Source organism: Coregonus lavaretus (assembly GCF_964263955.1).
Source record: "Coregonus lavaretus genome assembly, chromosome: 34".
In the NCBI taxonomy this organism is placed as follows: domain Eukaryota; kingdom Metazoa; phylum Chordata; class Actinopteri; order Salmoniformes; family Salmonidae; genus Coregonus; species Coregonus lavaretus.
The window spans coordinates 20961719-20984689 of NC_140021.1; the positions used below are offsets into that span (position 1 = coordinate 20961719).

The following is a 22971-nucleotide window of genomic DNA, read 5'->3' on the forward strand; positions in this document are numbered from 1 at the left end:
GGCACTCGCATGCTACACTAGATATTGAGCCTGTTTAATCAGTTCTCATTCTCTCTCTCCTCTCTAAGATCTGTGCATACGTTATTCATTAACTCTGAAAAGTCAGCCCTTTTCTCAGCATGTGACAGTATGTTTATAAGCCTCCCCAGACCCCACTCTCACCAGATTAAAAAACAAGAGAGTAAAACCGATACAATAAATCTTCTGTTATACCATTGAAACCTTATTGAGCCCAATTCATCCTGGACACGGCTTTATTAGAACTGATTGTAATTGCGTTAACCCATTCCTTTGTGCGCCACTGCCAATCATTCCCTTCGCTGTGCTCTTATCAAACCGAGGCTAGATAAAGTCCTCAGCTCCCAACTTCATTAAACTACATTTATATTAAACAGACAGACCATGATAAGTCTCTCCCCCGCCTGACCCAGCCGTCACCATACAGACACGGCCTGGCTGTGCTACCCCAGCAGACTACAGAGCCGACACAACGGCACCGGTCTGGTCCTATAGACAGCATGGGTCTTTCCTCCTCCACAATCCTCTCACATTTGTTTCTTCTATTTGTTTTCCTGAAGAATCTCCTCTTCTCTGGTTTCTGTTGCTTTTGGCCTGTGGTCAGGGTTGTGTCATGATACATCCATCTCTGCAGGTCTGGGCTCAGTTCAGAGCTGGGTTCTGTAGGGCCTGTCTCTCTCTCTTTCTCTCTCTCTGTCTGTCTCTCTCTCTCTCTCTCTCTCTCTCTCTCTCTCTCTCTCTCTCTCTCTCTCTCTCTCTCTCTCTCTCTCTCTCTCTCTCGCTTCACTCTCTCTCTCTCACTCTCTGCCTGGAAGGAATCTGTAACAGATCTGTTGGAGGGGTAACTCCTCCTGTATCCCTGGGCATAAAGAAGTATTGACTCTGTGTGTGTGTTTGCGCGTGCGTGTGTGTGTGTGTGTGTGTGTGTGTGTGTGTGTTTGTGTGTGTGTGTGTGTGTGTGTGTGTGTGTGTGTGTGTGTGTGTGTGTGTGTGTGTGTGTGTGTGTGTGTGTGTGTGTGTGTGTGTGTGTGTGTGTGTGTGTGTGTGTGTGTGAAACAGGGCCCGGCTCTTCTCTTTGGAACAGGCTCTGTTCTCTAACCAGTCGCACGTGGTTCCCTCGCAGGTGACTGCCAAACAATACTATTTTATCTCTCTTTTTTTCTTCTTCTTTCTTTTCTCTTTCTCTCTCATCTGTTGGTGGGAAATGTTCTGTTATTCTCTGGAGCCCATAATGCATCACAGAACATTCCCACCATAGCTTTTACACTATTACACTGTTTGTGTTCTAAATGACACCCTATTCCTTACATAGTGCACCACTTTTGACCAGAGCCCTATGGGTCCTGATCAACAGTAGCACACTATGTATGGAAAAGGGAGCTATTTGGGACACAGCCTGTTGACAAGGACAGCATGGCTGTGGGGTAAGTTGAGCTAAAGTGGTAAGTTGAGCCACCCTTGTTTCTAGGAAACCATACACAAAATGTATAATTTGACCAAATATTTAGGAAGAGGTCATCATTTCATGGAGTCTGTGAAGGAAGAAACCACATGGAAAAAGTGGTAAGCAAGTTAGGTCCAAAAAACAGATTTTCACCAAGTCAAATTAATTTATTATGTTAGAGGTTTCATGATGCTTGTATCTAAACCAAAGTAGATAATTTTAAGATTGTTTTATACATCAGTTGGGGTCTCTATAAGCTTCAATATGAGGTCCTAAACCTATCCTTGTAGCTGTGTGGGCTAATATAGTCAAAATTTTGACTATATTGCCAATGGTTGAGCCTATGGCAAGTTGAGCGAATTGAAGTGTTTTATTCCCATGTGTACAGGGCCTGGCTTATGTTAAAAGTGTTTTAAAAAGTACAAAGTGTTTGTTAGGTGTTGAAATATACTTCAAATGATTAAAACACAAAAAAGTGATTGTGTTGAATTGTGTTTGGGAAATAACGATAGGCATGGTTTTTAAAAGGTAGTGGTAATATTTCATTCAGTACAAACATTTATAGGCAGCTCAATTTACCCCATACCCAGCCAAGTGACCACTTTTTTTGGACAAGCTATGTTTTTAAAACTGTAATGTTAACATTAATTCTGATTATTTCCAGGGATACACAACATTCTGAAATATATATAGATATCTTTGTTAGAAAGAGTACTATATTTGCACTCCCGAGTGGCGCAGTGGTCTAAGGCACTGCATCGCAGTGCTATCTGTGCCACTAGAGATCCTGGTTCGAGTCCAGGCTCTGTCGCAGCCGGCCGCAACCTGGAGACCCATGGGCGGCGCACAATTGGTCCAGCGTCGTCCAAGGTAGGGGAGGGTTTGGCCGGCAGGGATGTGGTTTTGTTTCCCACGGGAGGCCAGTATGAAAAACAAAACAAAAAAACATGTATGCATTCACTAACTGTAAGTCACTAAATAAGAGCGTCTGCTAAATGACTAAAATGTAAATTTGGAGTGAAGCTGAATGTATAACATTTCTCAACTTACCTCACTCTCCCCTAACATTGATGACTAGATACACAAGACTCATTAGGTCTAGTTTTTCTTATTAGGTCCAAGCTAAAACCCTATAATGTCATGTATGTCACTCAGTAATGGTGTTGTGTTAAAAGTGACACGTGTATCGAGTGGCCGGTTCGCAATACATTGACTGCTGAGCAAAAGTAATTTGCCATTTACTGAGGCTCACTGGATGAGGCAGCTGTGTTTACATCTATGGGAAATCCATGCTATTTTATCTGACTGGGAGCACTAGCCTTGTCTGTTGACTGGAAGATGAAATCGCCTTTGTTACTGGTGTTCCTACATGCAAATCAGTGAAAGATTGTATTGTATGTTTGAAGTGGCCATCAAATCAAATCAAACTTTATTTGTCACATGCGCCAAATACAACAGGTGTAGACCTTACCGTGGGATGCTTACTTACAAGCCCTTAGCCAACAATGCAGTTCAAGAAAGAGTTAAGAAAATATTTACCAAATAAACAAAAGTAAAAATTAATAACAAGTAACACAATAAAATAACAATAACGAGGCTATATACAGGGGGTACCGAGTCAATGTCCGGAGACAGTATTGCCAGTATGAGCCTTGTTTGAGACTTGAGACTTGGTTTGCATCAAGGGTTTGACGTTCCCCTCGCTTGTCTCTTTCCCTCTCTTCTCTCTCTGTCCCTCTTCAGGAGGCTCCAGGAAGCTCACCGGTGCAGGAGCAGCCTCTGACAGACCCTCTGGATGACCATGAGCGCCACATTTCCCACTCCATGTATGGGACCATAGAGGGCATGGACGACCAGCCCTCCATGCCACCACGCAATGTCATGATGGGACCGCGCATGATGGGTGAGTCACCTGAATTTATGGTGGCATTCGCCGAAACGCGTTGGTTTAAGCTAAATGGTAAAATATTTGTTTTTGAAGCCATTGTCCTGTACCAAGATTGGCCGAATATCTTAGAATATAATATCATTCTAATTATTGCACCTTGATTGAAAGTGAGGTAGCGAGAGCGACAGCATTTATTTTTCTCTGAGTCAGCTGACCTCACACCTCTTCCATCTTCCTCACCCCTCCCGTCCTCACTCCTCCTTCATCACCGTGGATGTTGTGGATCCATAATCAGGGGGATAATGTCATCCTCGATTCATCCCCCCTTCACTCTCACCCTACACGATTTCAGGTCAATTCTCATTCCGTTCCGGGTCCAGTTCAGCTCCAGTTCCGCCAGTCAATTCAGTCCTTAACCAGTCACCTCCTGTCATCTCTGTATCGACCCCACTGCCATGGAGCCACGTTCTGACACAGCTGGGGGAGCCTGACACCCCCACCCGACCCCACCTCTTCACACTCCACCCCCACTACCCACCATACCCCCTCTCTCTTCCCTTCTCTCCCATTTCTTGTCCTCTCCTCTGAGTTAGACCTAGCTACTCCAGCCTCTCCCCTCTCCATCTCTCTTCCTCTACTCTCTCCCCCTATCATCTCTCCCACTCTCTTCCTCTCCTCTTTCCCCTCTTTTCCTCTCTTCTCTCCCCTGCTCTTCCTCTGCTCTCTCCCCCTCTCCTATCTCCCCCCTCTCATCTCTCCCACTCTCTTCCTCTCATCTCTCCCCCTCTCTTCCTCTCCTCTCTCCCCCTCTCTTCCTCTGCTCTCTCCCCCTCTCTTACTCTCCTCTCTCCCCCTCTCTTCCTCTGCTCTCTCCCATTTTTTCCTCTGCTCTCTCCTCTCATCTCTCCCACTCTCTTCCTCTCCTCTTTCCCCTCTCTTCCTCTTCTCTCCCCCTCTCTTCCTCTGCTCGCTTTCCCTCTCTACCTCTCCTCTTTCCCCCTCTATTTCTCTCCTCTCTCCCTCTCCTCTCTTCCCCTTTCTCAATGTCCCCTATATCTCATCCCTTCTTCCTCTCAGAGTAGACCTAGCTTTTCCAACTCCCTCATCACCATGTTGTCTAGCAGTAGTAGTAGCAGTGCTCCCTCATCTCCATGTTGTCTACAGTAGCAGTGCTCCCTCATCTCCATGTTGTCTACAGTAGCAGTGCTCCCTCATCTCCATGTTGTCTAGCAGTATCAGTGCTCACTCATCTCCATGTTGTCTACAGTAGCAGTGCTCCCTCATCTCCATCTTGTCTAGCAGTAGTAGTAGCAGTGCTCCCTCATCTCCATGTTTTCTAGCAGTAGCAGTGATCCCTCATCTTTGTTATATACAATAGCAGTAGCAGTGCTCCCTCATCTCCATGTTGTCTACAGTAGCAGTGCTACCTCATCTCCATGTTGTCTAGCAGTAGCAGGAGCAGTTCTCCCTCATCTCAATGTTGTCTTGCAGCAGCAGTGCTCCCTCATCTTTGTTATATACAATAGCAGTAGCAGTGCTCCCTCATCTCCATGTTGTCAGCAGTAGCTGTGCTGTCTCATATCCATTTTGTCTACAGTAGCAGTGCTCCCTCATCTCTATGTTGTTAGCAGTAGGAGTGCTCCCTCATCTCCATGTTTTCTACAGTAGCAGTGCTCCCTCATCTCCATGTTGTCTACAGTAACAGTAGCAGGCTCCTTCATATACATGTTCTCTACAGGAGCAGTGCTCCCTCATCTCCATGTTGTCTACAGTAGCAGTGCTCCTTCCTCTCCATGTTGTCTAAAGTAGCAGTGCTCCCTCATCTTCGTGTTGTCTACAGTAGCAGTGCTCCCTCATCTCCATGTTGTCTACAGTAGCAGTGCTCTCTCATATCCATGTTGTCTACAGTAACAGTAGCAGTGCTCCCTCATCTCTATGTTGTCTACAGTAGCAGTGCTCCCTCATCTCCATGTTGTCTACAGTAGCAGTAACAGTGCTCCCTCATCTTCATGTTGTCTACAGTAGCAGTGGTCCCTCATCTCCATGTTGTTAGCAGTAGCAGTGCTCCCTCATCTCCATGTTTTCTACAGTAGCAGTGCTCCCTCATCTCCATGTTGTTAGCAGTAGCAGTGCTCCCTTATCTCCATGTTGTCTACAGTAGCAGTGCTCCCTCATCTACATGTTGTCTACAGTAGCAGTGCTTTCTCAAGTCCATGTTGTCTACAGTAACAGTAGCAGTGCTCCTTCATATACATGTTTTCTACAGGAGCAGTGCTCCCTCATCTCCATGTTGTCTACAGTAGCAGTGCTCCTTCCTCTCCATGTTGTCTAAAGTAGCAGTGCTCCCTCATCTCCATGTTGTCTACAGTAGCAGTCTTCCCTCATCTCCATGTTGTCTACAGTAGAATTGCTCCCTCATCTCCATGTTGTCAGCAGTAGAAGTGCTCCCTCATCTCCATGTTGTCTACAGTAGAATTGCTCCCTCATCTCTGTGTTGTCTACAGTAGCAGTGCTCCCTCATCTCTTTGTTGTCTACAGGAGCAGTGCTCCCTCATCTCCATGTTGTCTACAGTAGCAGTGCTCCTTCCTCTCCATGTTGTCTAAAGTAGCAGTGCTCCCTCATCTTCGTGTTGTCTACAGTAGCAGTGCTCCCTCATCTCTATGTTGTTAGCAGTAGGAGTGCTCCCTCATCTCCATGTTTTCTACAGTAGCAGTACTCCCTCATCTCCATGTTGTCTACAGTAGCAGTGCTTTCTCAAGTCCATGTTGTCTACAGTAACAGTAGCAGGCTCCTTCATATACATGTTCTCTACAGGAGCAGTGCTCCCTCATCTCCATGTTGTCTACAGTAGCAGTGCTCCTTCCTCTCCATGTTGTCTAAAGTAGCAGTGCTCCCTCATCTTCGTGTTGTCTACAGTAGCAGTGCTCCCTCATCTCCATGTTGTCTACAGTAGCAGTGCTCTCTCATATCCATGTTGTCTACAGTAACAGTAGCAGTGCTCCCTCATCTCTATGTTGTCTACAGTAGCAGTGCTCCCTCATCTCCATGTTGTCTACAGTAGCAGTAACAGTGCTCCCTCATCTTCATGTTGTCTACAGTAGCAGTGGTCCCTCATCTCCATGTTGTTAGCAGTAGCAGTGCTCCCTCATCTCCATGTTTTCTACAGTAGCAGTGCTCCCTCATCTCCATGTTGTTAGCAGTAGCAGTGCTCCCTTATCTCCATGTTGTCTACAGTAGCAGTGCTCCCTCATCTACATGTTGTCTACAGTAGCAGTGCTTTCTCAAGTCCATGTTGTCTACAGTAACAGTAGCAGTGCTCCTTCATATACATGTTTTCTACAGGAGCAGTGCTCCCTCATCTCCATGTTGTCTACAGTAGCAGTGCTCCTTCCTCTCCATGTTGTCTAAAGTAGCAGTGCTCCCTCATCTCCATGTTGTCTACAGTAGCAGTCTTCCCTCATCTCCATGTTGTCTACAGTAGAATTGCTCCCTCATCTCCATGTTGTCAGCAGTAGAAGTGCTCCCTCATCTCCATGTTGTCTACAGTAGAAGTGCTCCCTCATCTCCATGTTGTCTACAGTAGCAGTGCTCCTTCCTCTCCATGTTGTCTAAAGTAGCAGTGCTCCCTCATCTCCATGTTGTCTACAGTAGCAGTCTTCCCTCATCTCCATGTTGTCTACAGTAGAATTGCTCCCTCATCTCCATGTTGTCAGCAGTAGAAGTGCTCCCTCATCTCCATGTTGTCTACAGTAGAATTGCTCCCTCATCTCTGTGTTGTCTACAGTAGCAGTGCTCCCTCATCTCCATGTTGTCTAAAGTAGCAGTGCTCCCTCATCTCCATGTTGTCTACAGTAGCAGTCTTCCCTCATCTCCATGTTGTCTACAGTAGAATTGCTCCCTCATCTCCATGTTGTCAGCAGTAGAAGTGCTCCCTCATCTCCATGTTGTCTACAGTAGAATTGCTCCCTAATCTCTGTGTTGTCTACAGTAGCAGTGCTCCCTCATCTCTTTGTTGTCTACAGTAGCAGTGCTCTCTCATCTCCATGTTGTCAGCAGTAGCAGTGCTCCCTCATCTTCATGTTGTCTACAGTAGCAGTCCTCCCTCATCTTCATGTTGTCTACAGTAGCAGTGCTCCCTCATCTCCATGTTGTCAGCAGTAGCAGTGCTCCCTCATCTCCATGTTGTCAGCAGTAGCAGTGCTCCCTCATCTCCATGTTGTCTACAGTAGCAGTACTCTATCATCTCCATGTTTAACATTTAACATTTAAGTCATTTAGCAGACGCTCTTATCCAGAGCGACTTACAGTTAAGTGAGTGCATACATTTTCATACTGGCCCCCGTGGGAATCGAACCCACAACCCTGGCATTGCAAACGCCATGCTCTACCAACTGAGCTACATCCCTGCCGGCCATTCCCTCCCCTACCCTGGACGACGCTGGCTAATTGTGCGCCGACCCGTGGGTCTCCCGGTCGCGGCCGGCTACGACAGAGTCTGGATGTTGTCTACAGTAGCAATACTCTATCATCTCCATGCTGTCTACAGTAGCAGTACTCTCTCATCTCCATGCTGTCTACAGTAACAGTGCTCCCTCATCTCCATGCTGTCTACAGTAGCAGTACTCTCTCATCTCCATGCTGTCTACAGTAACAGTGCTCCCTCATCTCCATGCTGTCTACAGTAGCAGTACTCTCTCATCTCCATGCTGTCTACAGTAACAGTGCTCCCTCATCTCCATGCTGTCTACAGTAGACGTGCTCTCTCAACTCCATGTTGTCTACAGTAGCAGTGCTCCCTCATCTCCATGATGTCTACAGTAGCAGTGCTCCCTCATCTCCATGTTGTCTACAGTAGCAGTACTCTCTCATCTCCATGCTGTTTACAGTAACAGTGCTCCCTCATCTCCATGCTGTCTACAGTAGACGTGCTCTCTCAACTCCATGTTGTCTACAGTAGCAGTGCTCCCTCATCTCCATGCTGTCTACAGTAGACGTTCTCTCTCAACTCCATGTTGTCTACAGTAGCAGTGCTCCCTCATTTCCATGTTGTCTACAGTAGCAGTGCTCCCTCATCTCCATGTTGTCTACAGTAGCAGTGCTCCCTCATCTCCATGTTGTCTACAGTAGCAGTGCTCCCTCATCTCCATGCTGTCTACAGTAGCAGTGCTCCCTCATCTCCATGTTGTCTACAGTAGACGTTCTCTCTCAACTCCAGGTTGTCTACAGTAGCAGTGCTCCCTCATCTCCATGATGTCTACAGTAGCAGTGCTCCCTCATCTCCATGCTGTCTACAGTAGCAGTGCTCCCTCATCTCCATATTGTCTACAGTAGACGTGCTCTCTCAACTCCATGTTGTCTAGTAGTAGCAGTGCCGTGCCACTCTGCCAATGATCTCCTTCTCGCTGGAGATCACAGAAGGTGTCAAAGCCATCTGATGGCTAATTAAACCTCTAGCTCAATAGGCCCTGCTCCTCTCTTCTCTTCTCCTCTCCTCTTCTGTCTCTCATTCCTCCCTCTCTTCCTCTCTCCCACTCATTTCTCCCCTCCTCCTACGCTGACGTCGGTTGCCACAGATGCCTTATTATGAGACAGGCACTGACACAGCCTTTCAGAATGCCGCTGTGATCACAAACAGTTTCTAGAACTAGATGATGGTGGTGGAATTCTAAAAACTTCCCCTGTGCCCAAAACTTCAAGGGCGGCTTTCCCTCCTGCAAGTGTGAGTGAGAGTGTGGCAAATGAGAGAAAAAGAAAAGTTAGTGGAAGTTAAAGAGGGGGTGATTTGGGGACGATGCTATTGGCATGCTGGCTTGACAAACCTTCAGATCTCCGTCTCAACTACTTTCTCAGAGAGAGAGTGCCAGATACTTCTTTCTTTTCCTTCTTTGTTTGTTTCGAGGCAGTCTTTCTATTGTAGTGTTCATCCATCAACCGGCGTGTTAGTCGGTGAATTACGGCTGCAGTCATTGTAGAAAAACACCTTCAGAATATAAACGCTTAATGACGCAGATGATTGTTAGGCACTTCTTGCTGCCAGTCAGAAAGTCAGACCTCTTGCTAATGTGCCTATCTGGTGTTTACTTCTTCGCTTGGATTGAAACTGAAATCAATAACGACAAGTGTATGAAACTCTGTATATCAGACAGCAGGGTCATGTTCATTAGGCACCAAAAGGAAGAAAAATGACCAAAACAAGGAGGGACTACCTGGACTTGTCCAATCAGAAATGAACATTTTCCTTTTCCGTATACTGTTTTAAAACATTTTCCGTTGTGTGTCCTAATGAACACAACCCAGGTATTCCTCACTCTGACCACTGAGGACATTTTAAATATACAGATATAGAGGTGACAGTGTATTGTGGAACAGTTATCTCAGTCCCATGTTATTTTAGCCTGGGAGGAGACATATTGCCTGGTCTGTCTCCTATGACAGTCATGAAAGAGGACAGATGCTGAGAACCTACACAGCAAGGTCACCTCCTCAGTATGAATATAGCTACTGGTGTGTGATTAACAGCATGATGACTGGTATCTAGTGCCTGCATGAATGCATGGCTTCATTATGAAGGACAAAAACGGACATATATATATATATATATACATACAGTGGGGGAAAAAAGTATTTAGTCAGCCACCAATTGTGCAAGTTCTCCCACTTAAAAAGATGAGAGAGGCCTGTAATGTTCATCATAGGTACACGTCAACTATGACAGACAAATTGAGGGAAAAAAATCCAGAAAATCACATTGTAGGATTTTTTATGAATTTGTTTGCAAATTATGGTGGAAAATAAGTTTTTGGTCACCTACAAACAAGCAAGATTTCTGGCTCTCACAGACCTGTAACTTCTTCTTTAAGAGGCTCCTCTGTCCTCCACTCGTTACCTGTATTAATGGCACCTGTTTGAACTTGTTATCAGTATAAAAGACACCTGTCCACAACCTCAAACAGTCACACTCCAAACTCCACTATGGCCAAGACCAAAGAGCTGTCAAAGGACACCAGAAACAAAATTGTAGACCTGCACCAGGCTGGGAAGACTGAATCTGCAATAGGTAAGCAGCTTGGTTTGAAGAAATCAACTGTGGGAGCAATTATTAGGAAATGGAAGACATACAAGACCACTGATAATCTCCCTCGATCTGGGGCTCCATGCAAGATCTCACCCCGTGGGGTCAAAATGATCACAAGAACGGTGAGCAAAAATCCCAGAACCACACGGGGGGACCTAGTGAATGACCTGCAGAGAGCTGGGACCAAAGTAACAAAGCCTACCATCAGTAACACACTACGCTGCCAGGGACTCAAATCCTGCAGTGCCAGACGTGTCCCCCTGCTTAAGACAGTACATGTCCAGGCCCGTCTGAAGTTTGCTAGAGTGCATTTGGATGATCCAGAAGAGGATTGGGAGAATGTCATATGGTCAGATGAAACCAAAATATAACTTTTTGGTAAAAACTCAACTCGTCGTGTTTGGAGGACAAAGAATGCTGAGTTGCATCCAAAGAACACCATACCTACTGTGAAGCATGGGGGTGGAAACATCATGCTTTGGGGCTGTTTTTCTGCAAAGGGACCAGGACGACTGATCCGTGTAAAGGAAAGAATGAATGGGGCCATGTATCGTGAGATTTTGAGTGAAAACCTCCTTCCATCAGCAAGGGCATTGAAGATGAAACGTGGCTGGGTCTTTCAGCATGACAATGATCCCAAACACACCGCCCGGGCAATGAAGGAGTGGCTTCGTAAGAAGCATTTCAAGGTCCTGGAGTGGCCTAGCCAGTCTCCAGATCTCAACCCCATAGAACATCTTTGGAGGGAGTTGAAAGTCTGTGTTGCCCAGCGACAGCCCCAAAACATCACTGCTCTAGAGGAGATCTGCATGGAGGAATGGGCCAAAATACCAGCAACAGTGTGTGAAAACCTTGTGAAGACTTACAGAAAACGTTTGACCTGTGTCATTGCCAACAAAGGGTACAGTGAGGGAAAAAAGTATTTGATCCCCTGCTGATTTTGTACGTTTGCCCACTGACAAAGAAATGATCAGTCTATAATTTTAATGGTAGGTTTATTTGAACAGTGAGAGACAGAATAAAAACAAAAAATCCAGAAAAATGCATGTAAAACATTTTATAAATTGATTTGCATTTTAATGAGGGAAATAAGTATTTGACCCCTCTGCAAAACATGACTTAGTACTTGGTGGCAAAACCCTTGTTGGCAATCACAGAGGTCAGACGTTTTTTGTAGTTGGCCACCAGGTTTGCACACATCTCAGGAGGGATTTTGTCCCACTCCTCTTTGCAGATCTTCTCCAAGTCATTAAGGTTTCGAGGCTGATGTTTGGCAACTCGAACCTTCAGCTCCCTCCATAGATTTTCTATGGGATTAAGGTCTGGAGACTGGCTAGGTCACTCCAGGACCTTAATGTGCTTCTTCTTGAGCCACTCCTTTGTTACCTTGGCCGTGTGTTTTGGGTCATTGTCATGCTGGAATACCCATCCATGACCCATTTTCAATGCCCTGGTTGAGGGAAGGAGGTTCTCACCCAAGATTTGACGGTACATGGCACCATCCATCGTCCCTTTGATGCAGTGAAGTTGTCATGTCCTCTTAGCAGAAAAACACCCCCAAAGCATAATGTTTCCACCTCCATGTTTGACAGTGGGGATGGTGTTCTTGAGGTCATAGGCAGCATTCCTCCTCCTCCAAACACGGCGAGTTGAGTTGATGCCAAAGAGCTCGATTTTGGTCTCATCTGACCACAACACTTTCACCCAGTTCTCCTCTGAATCATTCAGATGTTCATTGGCAAACTTCAGACGGGCCTTTATATGTGCTTTCTTGAGCAGGGGGACCTTGCGGGCGCTGCAGGATTTCAGTCCTTCACGGCGTAGTGTGTTACCAATTGTTTTCTTGGTGACTATGGTCCCAGCTGGCTTGAGATCATTGACAAGATCCTCCCGTGTAGTTCTGGGCTGATTGACCGTTATTTTGTGTTACTTCCATTTGCAAATAATCGCACCAACTGTTGTCACCTTCTCACCAAGCTGCTTGGTGATGGTCTTGTAGCCCATTCCAGCCTTGTGTAGGTCTACAATCTTGTCCCTGACATCCTTGGAGAGCTCTTTGGTCTTGGCCATGGTGGAGAGTTTGGAATCTGATTGATTGATTGCTTCTGTGGACAGGTGTCTTTTATACAGGTAACAAGCTGAGATTAGGAGCACTCCCTTTAAGAGTGGGTTCCTAATCTCAGCTCGTTACCTGTATAAAAGACACCTGGGAGCCAGAAATCTTTCTGATTCAGAGGGGGTCAAATACTTATTTCCCTCATTAAAATGCAAATCAATTTATAACATTTTTGACATGCGTTTTTCTGGATTTTGTTGTTGTTATTCTGTCTCTCACTGTTCAAATAAACCTACCATTAAAATTATAGACTGATAATTTATTTGTCAGTGGGCAAACGTACAAAATCAGCAGGGGATCAAATACTTTTTTCCCTCACTGTATATAACAAAGTATTGAGAAACTTTTGTTATTGACCAAATACTTATTTTCCACCATAATTTGCTAATAAATTCATTACAAATCCTACAATGTGATTTTCTGGATTTTTTTTCCTAATTTTGTCTGTCATAGTTGACGTGTACCTATGATGAAAATTACAGGCCTCTCTCATCTTTTTAAGTGGGAGAGCTTGCACAATTGGTGGCTATATATATATATATATATATACACTGATCAAAAATATAAATGCAACATGCAACAATTTCAAAGATTTTACTGAGTTAGAGTTCATATAAGGAAATAATTCAATAGAAATGAATTCATTAGGCCCTAATCTATGTATTTCACATGACTGGGAATACAGATATGCATCTGTCGGTCACAGATACCTTGAAAAAAAAGTAGGGGTGTGAATCAGAAAACCGGTCAGTATCTGGTGTGACCACCATTTGCCTCGTGCAGCACAACACATCTCCTTCGCATAGAGTTGATCAGGTTGTTGATTGTGGCCTGTGGAGTGTTTAAATTGCTGGATATTGGCGGGAACTGGAACACGCTGTCATACACATCGATCCAGAGCATCCCGAACATGCTCAATGGGTGACATGTCTGGTGAGTATGCAGGCCATGGAAGAACTGGGACATTTTCAGCTTCCAGGAATTGTGTACATATCCTTGCGACATGGGGCTGTGCATTATCATGCTGAAACATGAGGTGATGGTGGCGGATTAATGGCACGACAATTGGCCTCAGGATCTCGTCACGGTATTTCTGTGCATTCCAATTGCCATCGATAAAATGAAATTGTGTTCATTGTCTATAGCTTATGCCTGCCTATACCATAACCCCACCGCCACCATGGGGCACTTTGTTCACAACGTTGACGTCAGTAAACCGCTCGCTCACATGATGCCATACACGATGTCTGACATCTGCCCGGTACAGTTAATACAATGATTAATATATGAAGAGCACACTTCTCCAGCGTACCAGTGGCCATCGAAGGTGAGCATTTGCCCACTGAAGTCGGTTCAGACGCCAAACTGCAGTCAGGTCAAGCCCCTGGTGAGGACGACGAGCATGCAGATGAGCTTCCCTGAGTTGTGCAAACCCACAGTTTCATCAGCTGTTCAGGTGGCTAGTCTCAGATGATCCCGCAGGTGAAGAAGCCGGATGTGGAGGTCCTGGGCTGGCGTGGGTACACATGGTCTGCGGTTATGAGGCCGGTTGGATGTACTGCCAAATTCTCTAACCCACCTATTATGTTGCGGGTCAATTTGACCCATTTCACGTTTGAGTTGTCTAAAATATTAGTTAACCTCTCTTTTCTCCATTAAATTAAATTACTTTTCCTCATTTAGGGTCATGAACCTAACAGCAAAATGTGGACACACTGATGTGTTGTGGAATGTCTGTGTAGATTTTGTATACAAACATGATCTTGTGGGTCATGTTGACCCAGAGGCTTTCATGTGTATAGATATTGGCACAGGTCTAAAATAAACAAGTGTCTTTGATATATTTTGTTTTGCCTGGTTCTGGTTGCACTTTTATAATTCTGTTTGGGTGAAAAGGAGCTTTCCCAAGCTTCTCCTTCTCAGTGTGAGAGCAGCAGATCCCTGACACTCAAAAATTAGCTCCAAAAGATTTTCAGTCAATGAAGCCTTATCACAAATTCTGGACTGTGACAGTGAAATAGAAGAAGAGGTTTCAGAGACAGAGGACATTTCAGAGATAGAGGACAGTTGATGATCCAGATTATGAATTTTTCTTTGATGAAGAGGATTCAAAGGAGGAGTCTATCATACCATCCCCTCCATCAGATGAGAGAGAGAGCATGCAACAACCATCATCCAGAGAAGAGAGGACATGGAAGTCTAAAGATGGTTATATAGAATGGTCACCGTCACCACAACGAAGTCAAGGTAAATAGAATTGACTGTTTTGAGTGTGTTTAAACTGTGCGCGTCAATCTTACCCATACCACAATGTGCATATTTTTTTTCAGCAAAGCACCAGGGCTAAAACAATGTTGGAGGAGGCTTATGGTAGAGAAATGAACATTCAATTCTCTGGCAACAGCTCTGGTGCACATTTCTGCAGTCAGCATGCCAATTGCACGCTTCCTCAAAACTCGAGACATCTGTGGAATTGTGTTGTGTGACAAAACTGCACATTGTAGAGAGGCCTTTTATTATCCCCAGCACAATGTGCACCTATGTAATGATCATGTTGTTTAATCAGCTTCTTGATATGCCACACCTGTCCAGGTGGATGGATTATCTTGGCAAAGGAGAAATGCTCACTAACAGGGATGTAAACAATTTTGTGCACAACATTTGAGAGAAAAGCTTATTGTGCATATGGAACATTTATGGGATCTTTTATTTCAGCTCATGAAACATAGGACCAACACTTTACATGTTGTGTTGATATCTTTGTTCATTGTATATACATATGGAATAAATGCATGTATTGACCCACGCATGGACACATGCACACACACACACTTCCATTTATTTTTTATACTGCAGGAAGGGATATAAAGTTAACTGGATGAGATCCAGAAATGGAAACAACCATTTACATTAAACAAATCAAATGATTAGTGACAAACCTCTCCTATTCCAGGCCCTAAAGTACCTCAGAGGAGAGCCCTGTAACTGAATCAGCCCTCTAAGTTAGTGCATACTTAGGCAATAACTGCACTACTGCTTCTCTGCACTACTGCATACTGCACTACTGCATACTCTCTGTGTATGTTATTCTCCCTACTACAGATGGACCAGACTGAGGTAAATGGAATACAATTGTTATTTCGTGGTATCAATAACTGACTTTGATTCTAATTTACTACAGACGGCAGCAAATCAATAGAGCAAATGAAAGCTAACAGTTCATGTATTTCTGCCAGCCATGATGGTTAACTGCTCCACCTGTATTTGAACTCTTCTCATACAAACATTCATGAGAAACTGGGCTTTCTCCCCAACACAGAAACATCATGTACAATTAAATCAAATCAAATGTTATTTGTCACATGTGCCGAATACAACCTTACAAGCCCTTAAACAACAATGCAGCTTTAAGAAAATAGAGTTAAGAAAATATTTATATTACAGAGTATTTGTACATGTAGGTGGGGGTAAAGTGACTATGCATAGACAATAAACAGCGAGTAGCAGCAGTGTAAAAACAAGGGGGGGGGGGGGGGGGGGGGTCAATGAACTTGTTCTCAACTGGTTTACCTGGTTAAATAAAGGTGAAATAAAAAAAATAAAAAAAATAAAAAAGGAAATAGTATGGGTGGCCATTTGATTAATTGTTCAGCAGTCTTATGGCTTGGGGGTAGAAGCTGTTAAGGAGCCTTTTGTACCTAGACTTGGTGCTCCGGTACCGCTTGTCTTTGACAAATTTTTGGGCCTTCCTCTGACAAGCCTAGTATATAGGTCCTGGATGGCAGGAAGCTTGGCCCCAGGGATGTACTGGGCTGTACGCACTACCATCTGTAGCACCTTACGGTCGAATGCCGAACAGTTGCCATACCAGGCGGTGATGCAACCGGTCAGGATGCTCTCGATGGTGCAGGTGTGGATCTTTTTGAGGATCTGACGACCCATGCCAAATATTTTCATTCTCCTGAGGGGGAAAGGTGTTGTCATGCCCTCTTCATGACTTTCTTGGTGTGTTTGGACCATGATAGTTTGTTGGTGATGTAGACACCAAGGAACTTGAAACTCTCGACCCGCTCCACTACAGCCCCGTTGATGTGAATTGGGGCATGTTCGGCCCTCCTTTTCCTGTAGTCCACAATAATTTCCTTTGTCTTGCTCACATTGAGTGAGAGGTTGTTGTCGTGGGTGAACAGGAAGTACAGGAGGGAACTAAGCACGCACCCCTGAGGGGCCCCCGTGTTGAGGATCAGCGTGGCAGATGTGTTGTTGCCTACCCTTACCACCTGGGGGCGGCCCGTCAGAGAGTCCAGGATCCAGTTGCAGAGGGAGGTGTTTAGTCCCAGGGTCCTTAGCTTAGTGATGAGCTTTGTGGGCAGTATGGTGTTGAACGCTGAGCTGTAGTCAATGGACAGCATTCTCACATAGGTGTTCCTCTTGTCCAGGTGGGAAATGGCAGTGTGGAGTGTGATTGAGATTGCTTCATCTGTGGATCTGTTTGGGCGGTATGCAAATTGGAGTGGGTCTAGGGTTTCTGGGATGATGGTGTTGATGTGAGCCATGACCTGCCTTTCAAATCACTTCATGGCTACAGACGTGAGTGCTACGGGGCGGTAGTCATTTAGACAGGTTACCTTTGCTTTCTTGGGCACAGGGACTATGGTGGTCTGCTTGAAACATGTTGGTATTACAGACTTGGTCAGGGAGAGGTTGAAAATGTCAGTGAAGACACTTACCAGTTGGTCAGCGCATGCTCTGAGGACACGTCCTGTTAATCTGTCTGGCCCTGCGGACTTGTGAATGTTGACCTGTTTAAAGGTCTTGCTCACATCGGCTACGGAGAGCGTGATCACACTGTCGTCCAGAACAGCTGGTGCTCTCATGCATGCTTTAGTGTTGCTTGCCTCGAAGCGAGCATAAAAGGCATTTAGCCCGTCTGTATTTCCTTATTTTCTTCATGCAAATGGCAGGGATTTGGGCCTTGTTTGGGAGCAACATTATATCCTTCGCTTCCGACTCATTAAATAAAAAATCTTCATCCAGTTCGAGGTGAGTAATTGCTGTTCTGATATCCAGCAGCTCTTTTCGGTCATAAGAGACGGTAGCATCAACATTATGTACAAAATAAGTTACAAACAATGTGAAAAAAAAACACAAAATAGCACAATTGGTTAGGAGCCCGTAAAACAGCAACCATCCCCTCCGGCGCCATTCTTTCAAGATAGATACTGGGTTCTCTCTTAAAGGCAAATTCAGGTAGGTCTCTATCTTTTGGCCAAGCACCACATAAATATGGACTGTTCGTATCATACGACAATGAAATGTGTCACCATGGCAATGACGGTATAGTGCGGGTGTGATGTACAGTGCGATGTAAGGATGAGGTCCATTAATCTGACTGGCTGGCTGAGATAGTGCCATCACACTGATTGGCCGAGGCAAAGCGAGGCTCAGAGCAATGAGGCACCTCTCCATGCATTGAGCCCCTACAGTGTTAGAAGGCTGTCAGTTGGAATGGAACTTGTCAGTGAGGAGGTGGGGGAGGGATGGAGGATAACTTTTCAATGAGGGGGTGTGGATGGAGGGGTGGAGGGAGGAATAGAGCATATAGATAGGCAGCATTTATTCCAGGGCTGTCTGCTTCACTAAATCATCGGTGCTGTGACATTGTCAGCTACTGTGGCTTGCGAAAGTATTCACCTCAATTGGCATTTTTCCTATTTTGTTGCCTTACAATCTGGAATTAAAAGTGATTTTTTGGGGGTTTGTATCATTTGATTTACACAACATGCCTACCACTTTGAAGATGCAAAATATGTTTTATTGTAAAAAAAAAAAAAAAAAAACTTGAGCATGCGTAACTATTCACCCCCCCCCACCCAAAGTCAATACTTTGTAGAGCCACCTTTTGCAGCAATTACAGCTGCAAGTCTCTTGGGTTATGTCTCTATAAGCTTGGCACATCTAGCCACTGGGATTTTTACCCATTCTTCAAGGCAAAACTGGTCCAGCTCCTTCAAGTTGGATGGGTTCCGCTGGTGTACAGCGATCTTTAAGTCATACCACAGATTCTCAATTGGTTTGAGGTCTGGGCTTTGACTAGGCCATTCCAAGACCTTTAAATGTTTCCCCTTAAACCACTCGAGTGTTGCTTTAGCAGTATGCTTAGGGTCATTGTCCTTCTGGAAGGTGAACCTCCGTCCTAGTCCCAAATCTCTGGAAGACTGAAACAGGTTTCCCTCTAGAATTTCCCTGTATTTAGCGCCATCCATCATTCCTTCAATTATGACCAGTTTCCCAGTCCCTGCCGATGAAAAACATCCCCACAGCATGATGCTGCCACCACCATGCTTCACTGTGGGGATGGTGTTCTCGGGATGATGAGAGGTGTTGGGTTTGCACCAGACATAGCGTTTTCCTTGATGGCCAAAAATCTCAATTTTAGTCTCATCTGACCAGAGTACTTTCTTCCATATTTGGGGAGTCTCCGACATGTTTGGGGAGTCTCTGACATGCCTTTTGGCGAACACCAAACGCGTGTGCTTATTTTTTTCTTTAAGCAATGGCTTTTTTCTGGCCACTCTTCCGTAAAGCCCAGCTCTGTGGAGTGTACGGCTTAAAGTGGTCCTATGGACAGATACTCCAATCTCCGCTGTGGAGCTTTGCAGCTCCTTCAGGGTTATCTTTGGTCTCTTTGTTGCCTCTCTGATTAATGCCCTCCTTGCCTGGTCCGTGAGTTTTGGTGGGCGGCCCTCTCTTGGCAGGTTTGTTGTGATGCCATATTATTTCTATTTTTTAATAATGGATTTAATGGTGCTCCGTAGGATGTTCAAAGTTCCGGATATTTTTTTATAACCCAACCCTGATCTGTACTTCTCCACAACTTTGTCCCTGACCTGTTTGGAGAGCTCCTTGGTCTTCATGGTGCCGCTTGCTTGGTGGTGCCCCTTGCTTAATGGTCTTGCAGACTCTGGGGCTTTTCAGAACAGGTGTATATATACTGAGATCATGTGACACTTAGCTTGCACACAGGTGGACGTTATTTAACTAATTATGTGACTTCTGAAGGTAATTGGTTGCACCAGATCTTATTTAGGGGCTTCATAGCAAAGGGGGTGAATACGTATGCATATACGACTTTTCCGTTATGTATTATTTAGAATTTTTGAAACAAGTTATGTTTTTCATTTCACTCCACCAATTTGGACTATTTTGTGTATGTCCATTACATGAAATCCAAATAAAAATCAATTTACATTACAGGGTGCAATGCAACAAAATAGGAAAAACGCCAAGGGGATGAATACTTTTGCAAGGCACTGTACCTTCACACATCCACACAACCCCTGTCCTACTTACAGACTTAGGCTGCAGCCAAAATGGCACACTATTCCCTATATATGGGCCCTGGTCAAAAGTAGTGCACAATAAAGGGAATAGGTTGCCTTTTAGGACGTAATCTTATAGTTGCATGGCCACGAGGTAGGAGGAAATGGCAGGTGGGGTGATATGGAGCTGTTGCCTGGCTGAGAAAAATGAAATCCATTTCTGTCTCTCTTTTTTCCCACCCATCTCTCATCCTCTTCCTCCTTTCTTGCCCTTGAGGGTGAAAGGTGGAGTGTTGCAATATATGCTTTAAGACTGGGGAGAATGAGAGAATAAAGGAAAAAGAGGAAAGTGAAGAAGAAGAACATTATGACAAAGCGTCTGCTAAATGGCATATTAAAGGGGCCTGGTTGAATCTGAAGTCATTAGCCTCCTCTCTGGCGTTGCCTTCCGCTCTCCTGATTGAGAAGTCCATCTAGGAACAGGAAGTCACACTGTGGCGCAAATTGAGGCCCCGCGGACCAGCACTGGACGTGCTGTTTGACAGAGTGTCTGACTGAAACCCTGTTAAATATGGCCACCAAAGGAATAGGGATGGATAGAAGAAGGGAGGGTTTTTGTGTACCATCAGTGTATTAAATTAGAGCAGAAGGACTCGGAACAGAGGATGTAACATCACAGTCTTGAAAATGTCACACCCAAAGAATTATAATTATATGTCTACGGTCATGGAGGTCCTGTGTGTCTCCAGTCCTGTTGACCCTGTTGAGTAATGGACTCTGATGCAGGGTCGCGACCCCGTTTGTGTCTCTCTCTCTTTTAACACACACACACGCGCAAACACACACACAGGACATCTTTCCAGGCCTCGACCATGTTTGACTCACACTGCGCTGGGGCTTTTTATAGACCTAGCAGTGTCATCCCATTCATCACGCCAGGAAATGAGATAGCATGACCTTCCCTTTATGTGGCGTATAGAGACTTCCTGAGCCACGCTAATAATATACCTACAGTAGCCTACCTGAGAATAGTAACTAAGATTCATACTGTAGATAGTGTACAGTTGAAGTCGGAAGTTTACATACATCTTAGCCAAATACATTTAAACTCAGTTTTTCACAATTCCTGACATTTAATCCTAGTACAAATTCCCTGTCTTAGATCAGTTAGGATCACCACTTCATTTTAAGAATGTGAAATGTCAGAATAATAGTAGAGATAATTATTTCTTTCAGCTTTTATTTCTTTCATCACATTCCCAGTGGGTCAGAAGTTTACATACAATCAATTAGTATTTGGTGGCATTGCCTTTAAATTGTTTAACTTGGGTCAAACATTTCGGGTAGCCTTCCACAAGCTTCCTCCTGACAAAGCTTGTGTAACTGAGTCAGGTTTGTAGGTCTCCTTGCTCGCACACGCGTTTTCAGTTCTGCCCACAAATGTTCTATAGGATTGAGGTCAGGGCTTTGTGATGGCCACTCCAATACCTTGACTTTGTTGTCCTTAAGCCATTTTGCCACAACTTTGGAAGTATGCTTGGGGTCATTGTCCATTTGGAAGACCCATTTGCAAAGTGCACAAGTCCCTCCTGCAGCAAAGCACCCCCCCAGCATGATGCTGCCACCCCTGTGCTTCACGGTTGGGATGGCGTTCTTCGGCTTGCAAGGTACCCCCTTTTTCCTCCAAACATAACGAAGGTCATTATGGCCAAACAGTTATATTTGTGTATATTTGGTTGCTGATAGCAGCACAGATTGTGACATTGCCACATCGTTGACCAGGGACTTCAACAATGGCCCGCTGTCCATTCTCCTTCTCCTCTTTGTTAGATTGAAGCCTGCTTCATCGACAAAGATGAACTCATGGGGTCTGTCCAAGGATTCCAAGTCAAATATTGTCTGTGTAGAAATACAATATACTGTATGTAGGATTTTGTAAGTCGTACAGAGACAGTGCTATACTGTAGAGTACAATTAGGCCTACTGTATGCACTTCTGATTCACATACATTGTATGTACTGAAGAGTAATGTCATTCACATAGGATGTGTTAGTACTGTAGACAATCTGAATTACAGTAAATATTTCTGAATGTACACTTACTTGCACATGCTGAGCTCGCAGTTCTTTTACCCTTGGTGAGTTGCGCTCAAAAGGTACTCTGTATACTTGTTTCATTCGCATCCTGTTACGATGGAGGACATGGTCAATTGTGGAAATGCTCACACTGTCGATTCCCTGGAAGTGTGTGTTGTCTTGTATCACTCGTTCCTGGATTTCTCTGAGTCGTATTGCATTATCTTGAAGGACCATGCCAACTATAATGGCCTCTTGCTCCCGAGTGAATATAGCTGTCCTTCCACCTGCATGTGGCAGCCTTGCAATTCTACAAAAAGTAGTTGTGCAGTTACAAAACATATAGTGATTAACTTTACAAATGTCTATTGAAACAGCTGCATATAGTGTAGTACAGTAAATTTGCAATTACAAAAATACAGTAGTATACTGTACCTGTTCTCTTCTCTGAATGTCCTTACTATGGTGGACACAGAAAACCGGCTCAAATTGGGTTGTACTCTAAGTCCTGCTTCCCTCATTGTCAGTCCATGGACAAGAACATGGTCTATGACTGTTGCTCGAATTTCATCAGATATTTCCACTCTTTGTCTTCCTCTTCCTCTTCCTCTTCGTCCTCCTCTTCCTCTTTCTTGCCCTCTTCCTCCTCGTCGCCCACATCGCATATGCACTCGTCCTCGTCCTCTCACATTGTTTCTTCTATCCATTCTCAGACTTTCTCCTTCCCACCTTCAACAACCTGTTTGTTCTCTGAACTGGCTTATATTGGTTGTGTCGCACCATTTGAAACAGGTTAAATCAATTTTGAGTGGTTGTGTTCAATCAATGACAGGTGTTCTCTATTTGTATTTGATTGTTGCCACTTGTGTTTACCAGTATGGATGACATGTGCATTGGAGTGCAGAATGTGTTTTGAGAATTGTCTCAAGGCTTAAAAATCCTTCTTTAACCTGTCTCCTCCCCTTCATCTACACTGACTGAAGTGGATTTAACATGTAACATCAATAAGGGATCATAGCTTTCACCTGGATT

General features: G+C 44.6%; 1 protein-coding gene across 1 annotated transcript in view; it reads left to right on the plus strand.

Moving 5' to 3' along the window:
- The window catches only part of LOC311108900 (partitioning defective 3 homolog), a gene marked incomplete at its 3' end in the record, with an annotated part of 333622 nt that overhangs the window by 196975 nt on the left and 113676 nt on the right, over nucleotides 1–22971 (plus strand). The window contains exon 14 of the mRNA XM_084151692.1: nucleotides 3206–3365. Coding sequence (XP_084007818.1) covers nucleotides 3206–3365 — 160 coding nt within the window. The remainder of the gene's footprint in view (nucleotides 1–3205; nucleotides 3366–22971) is intronic.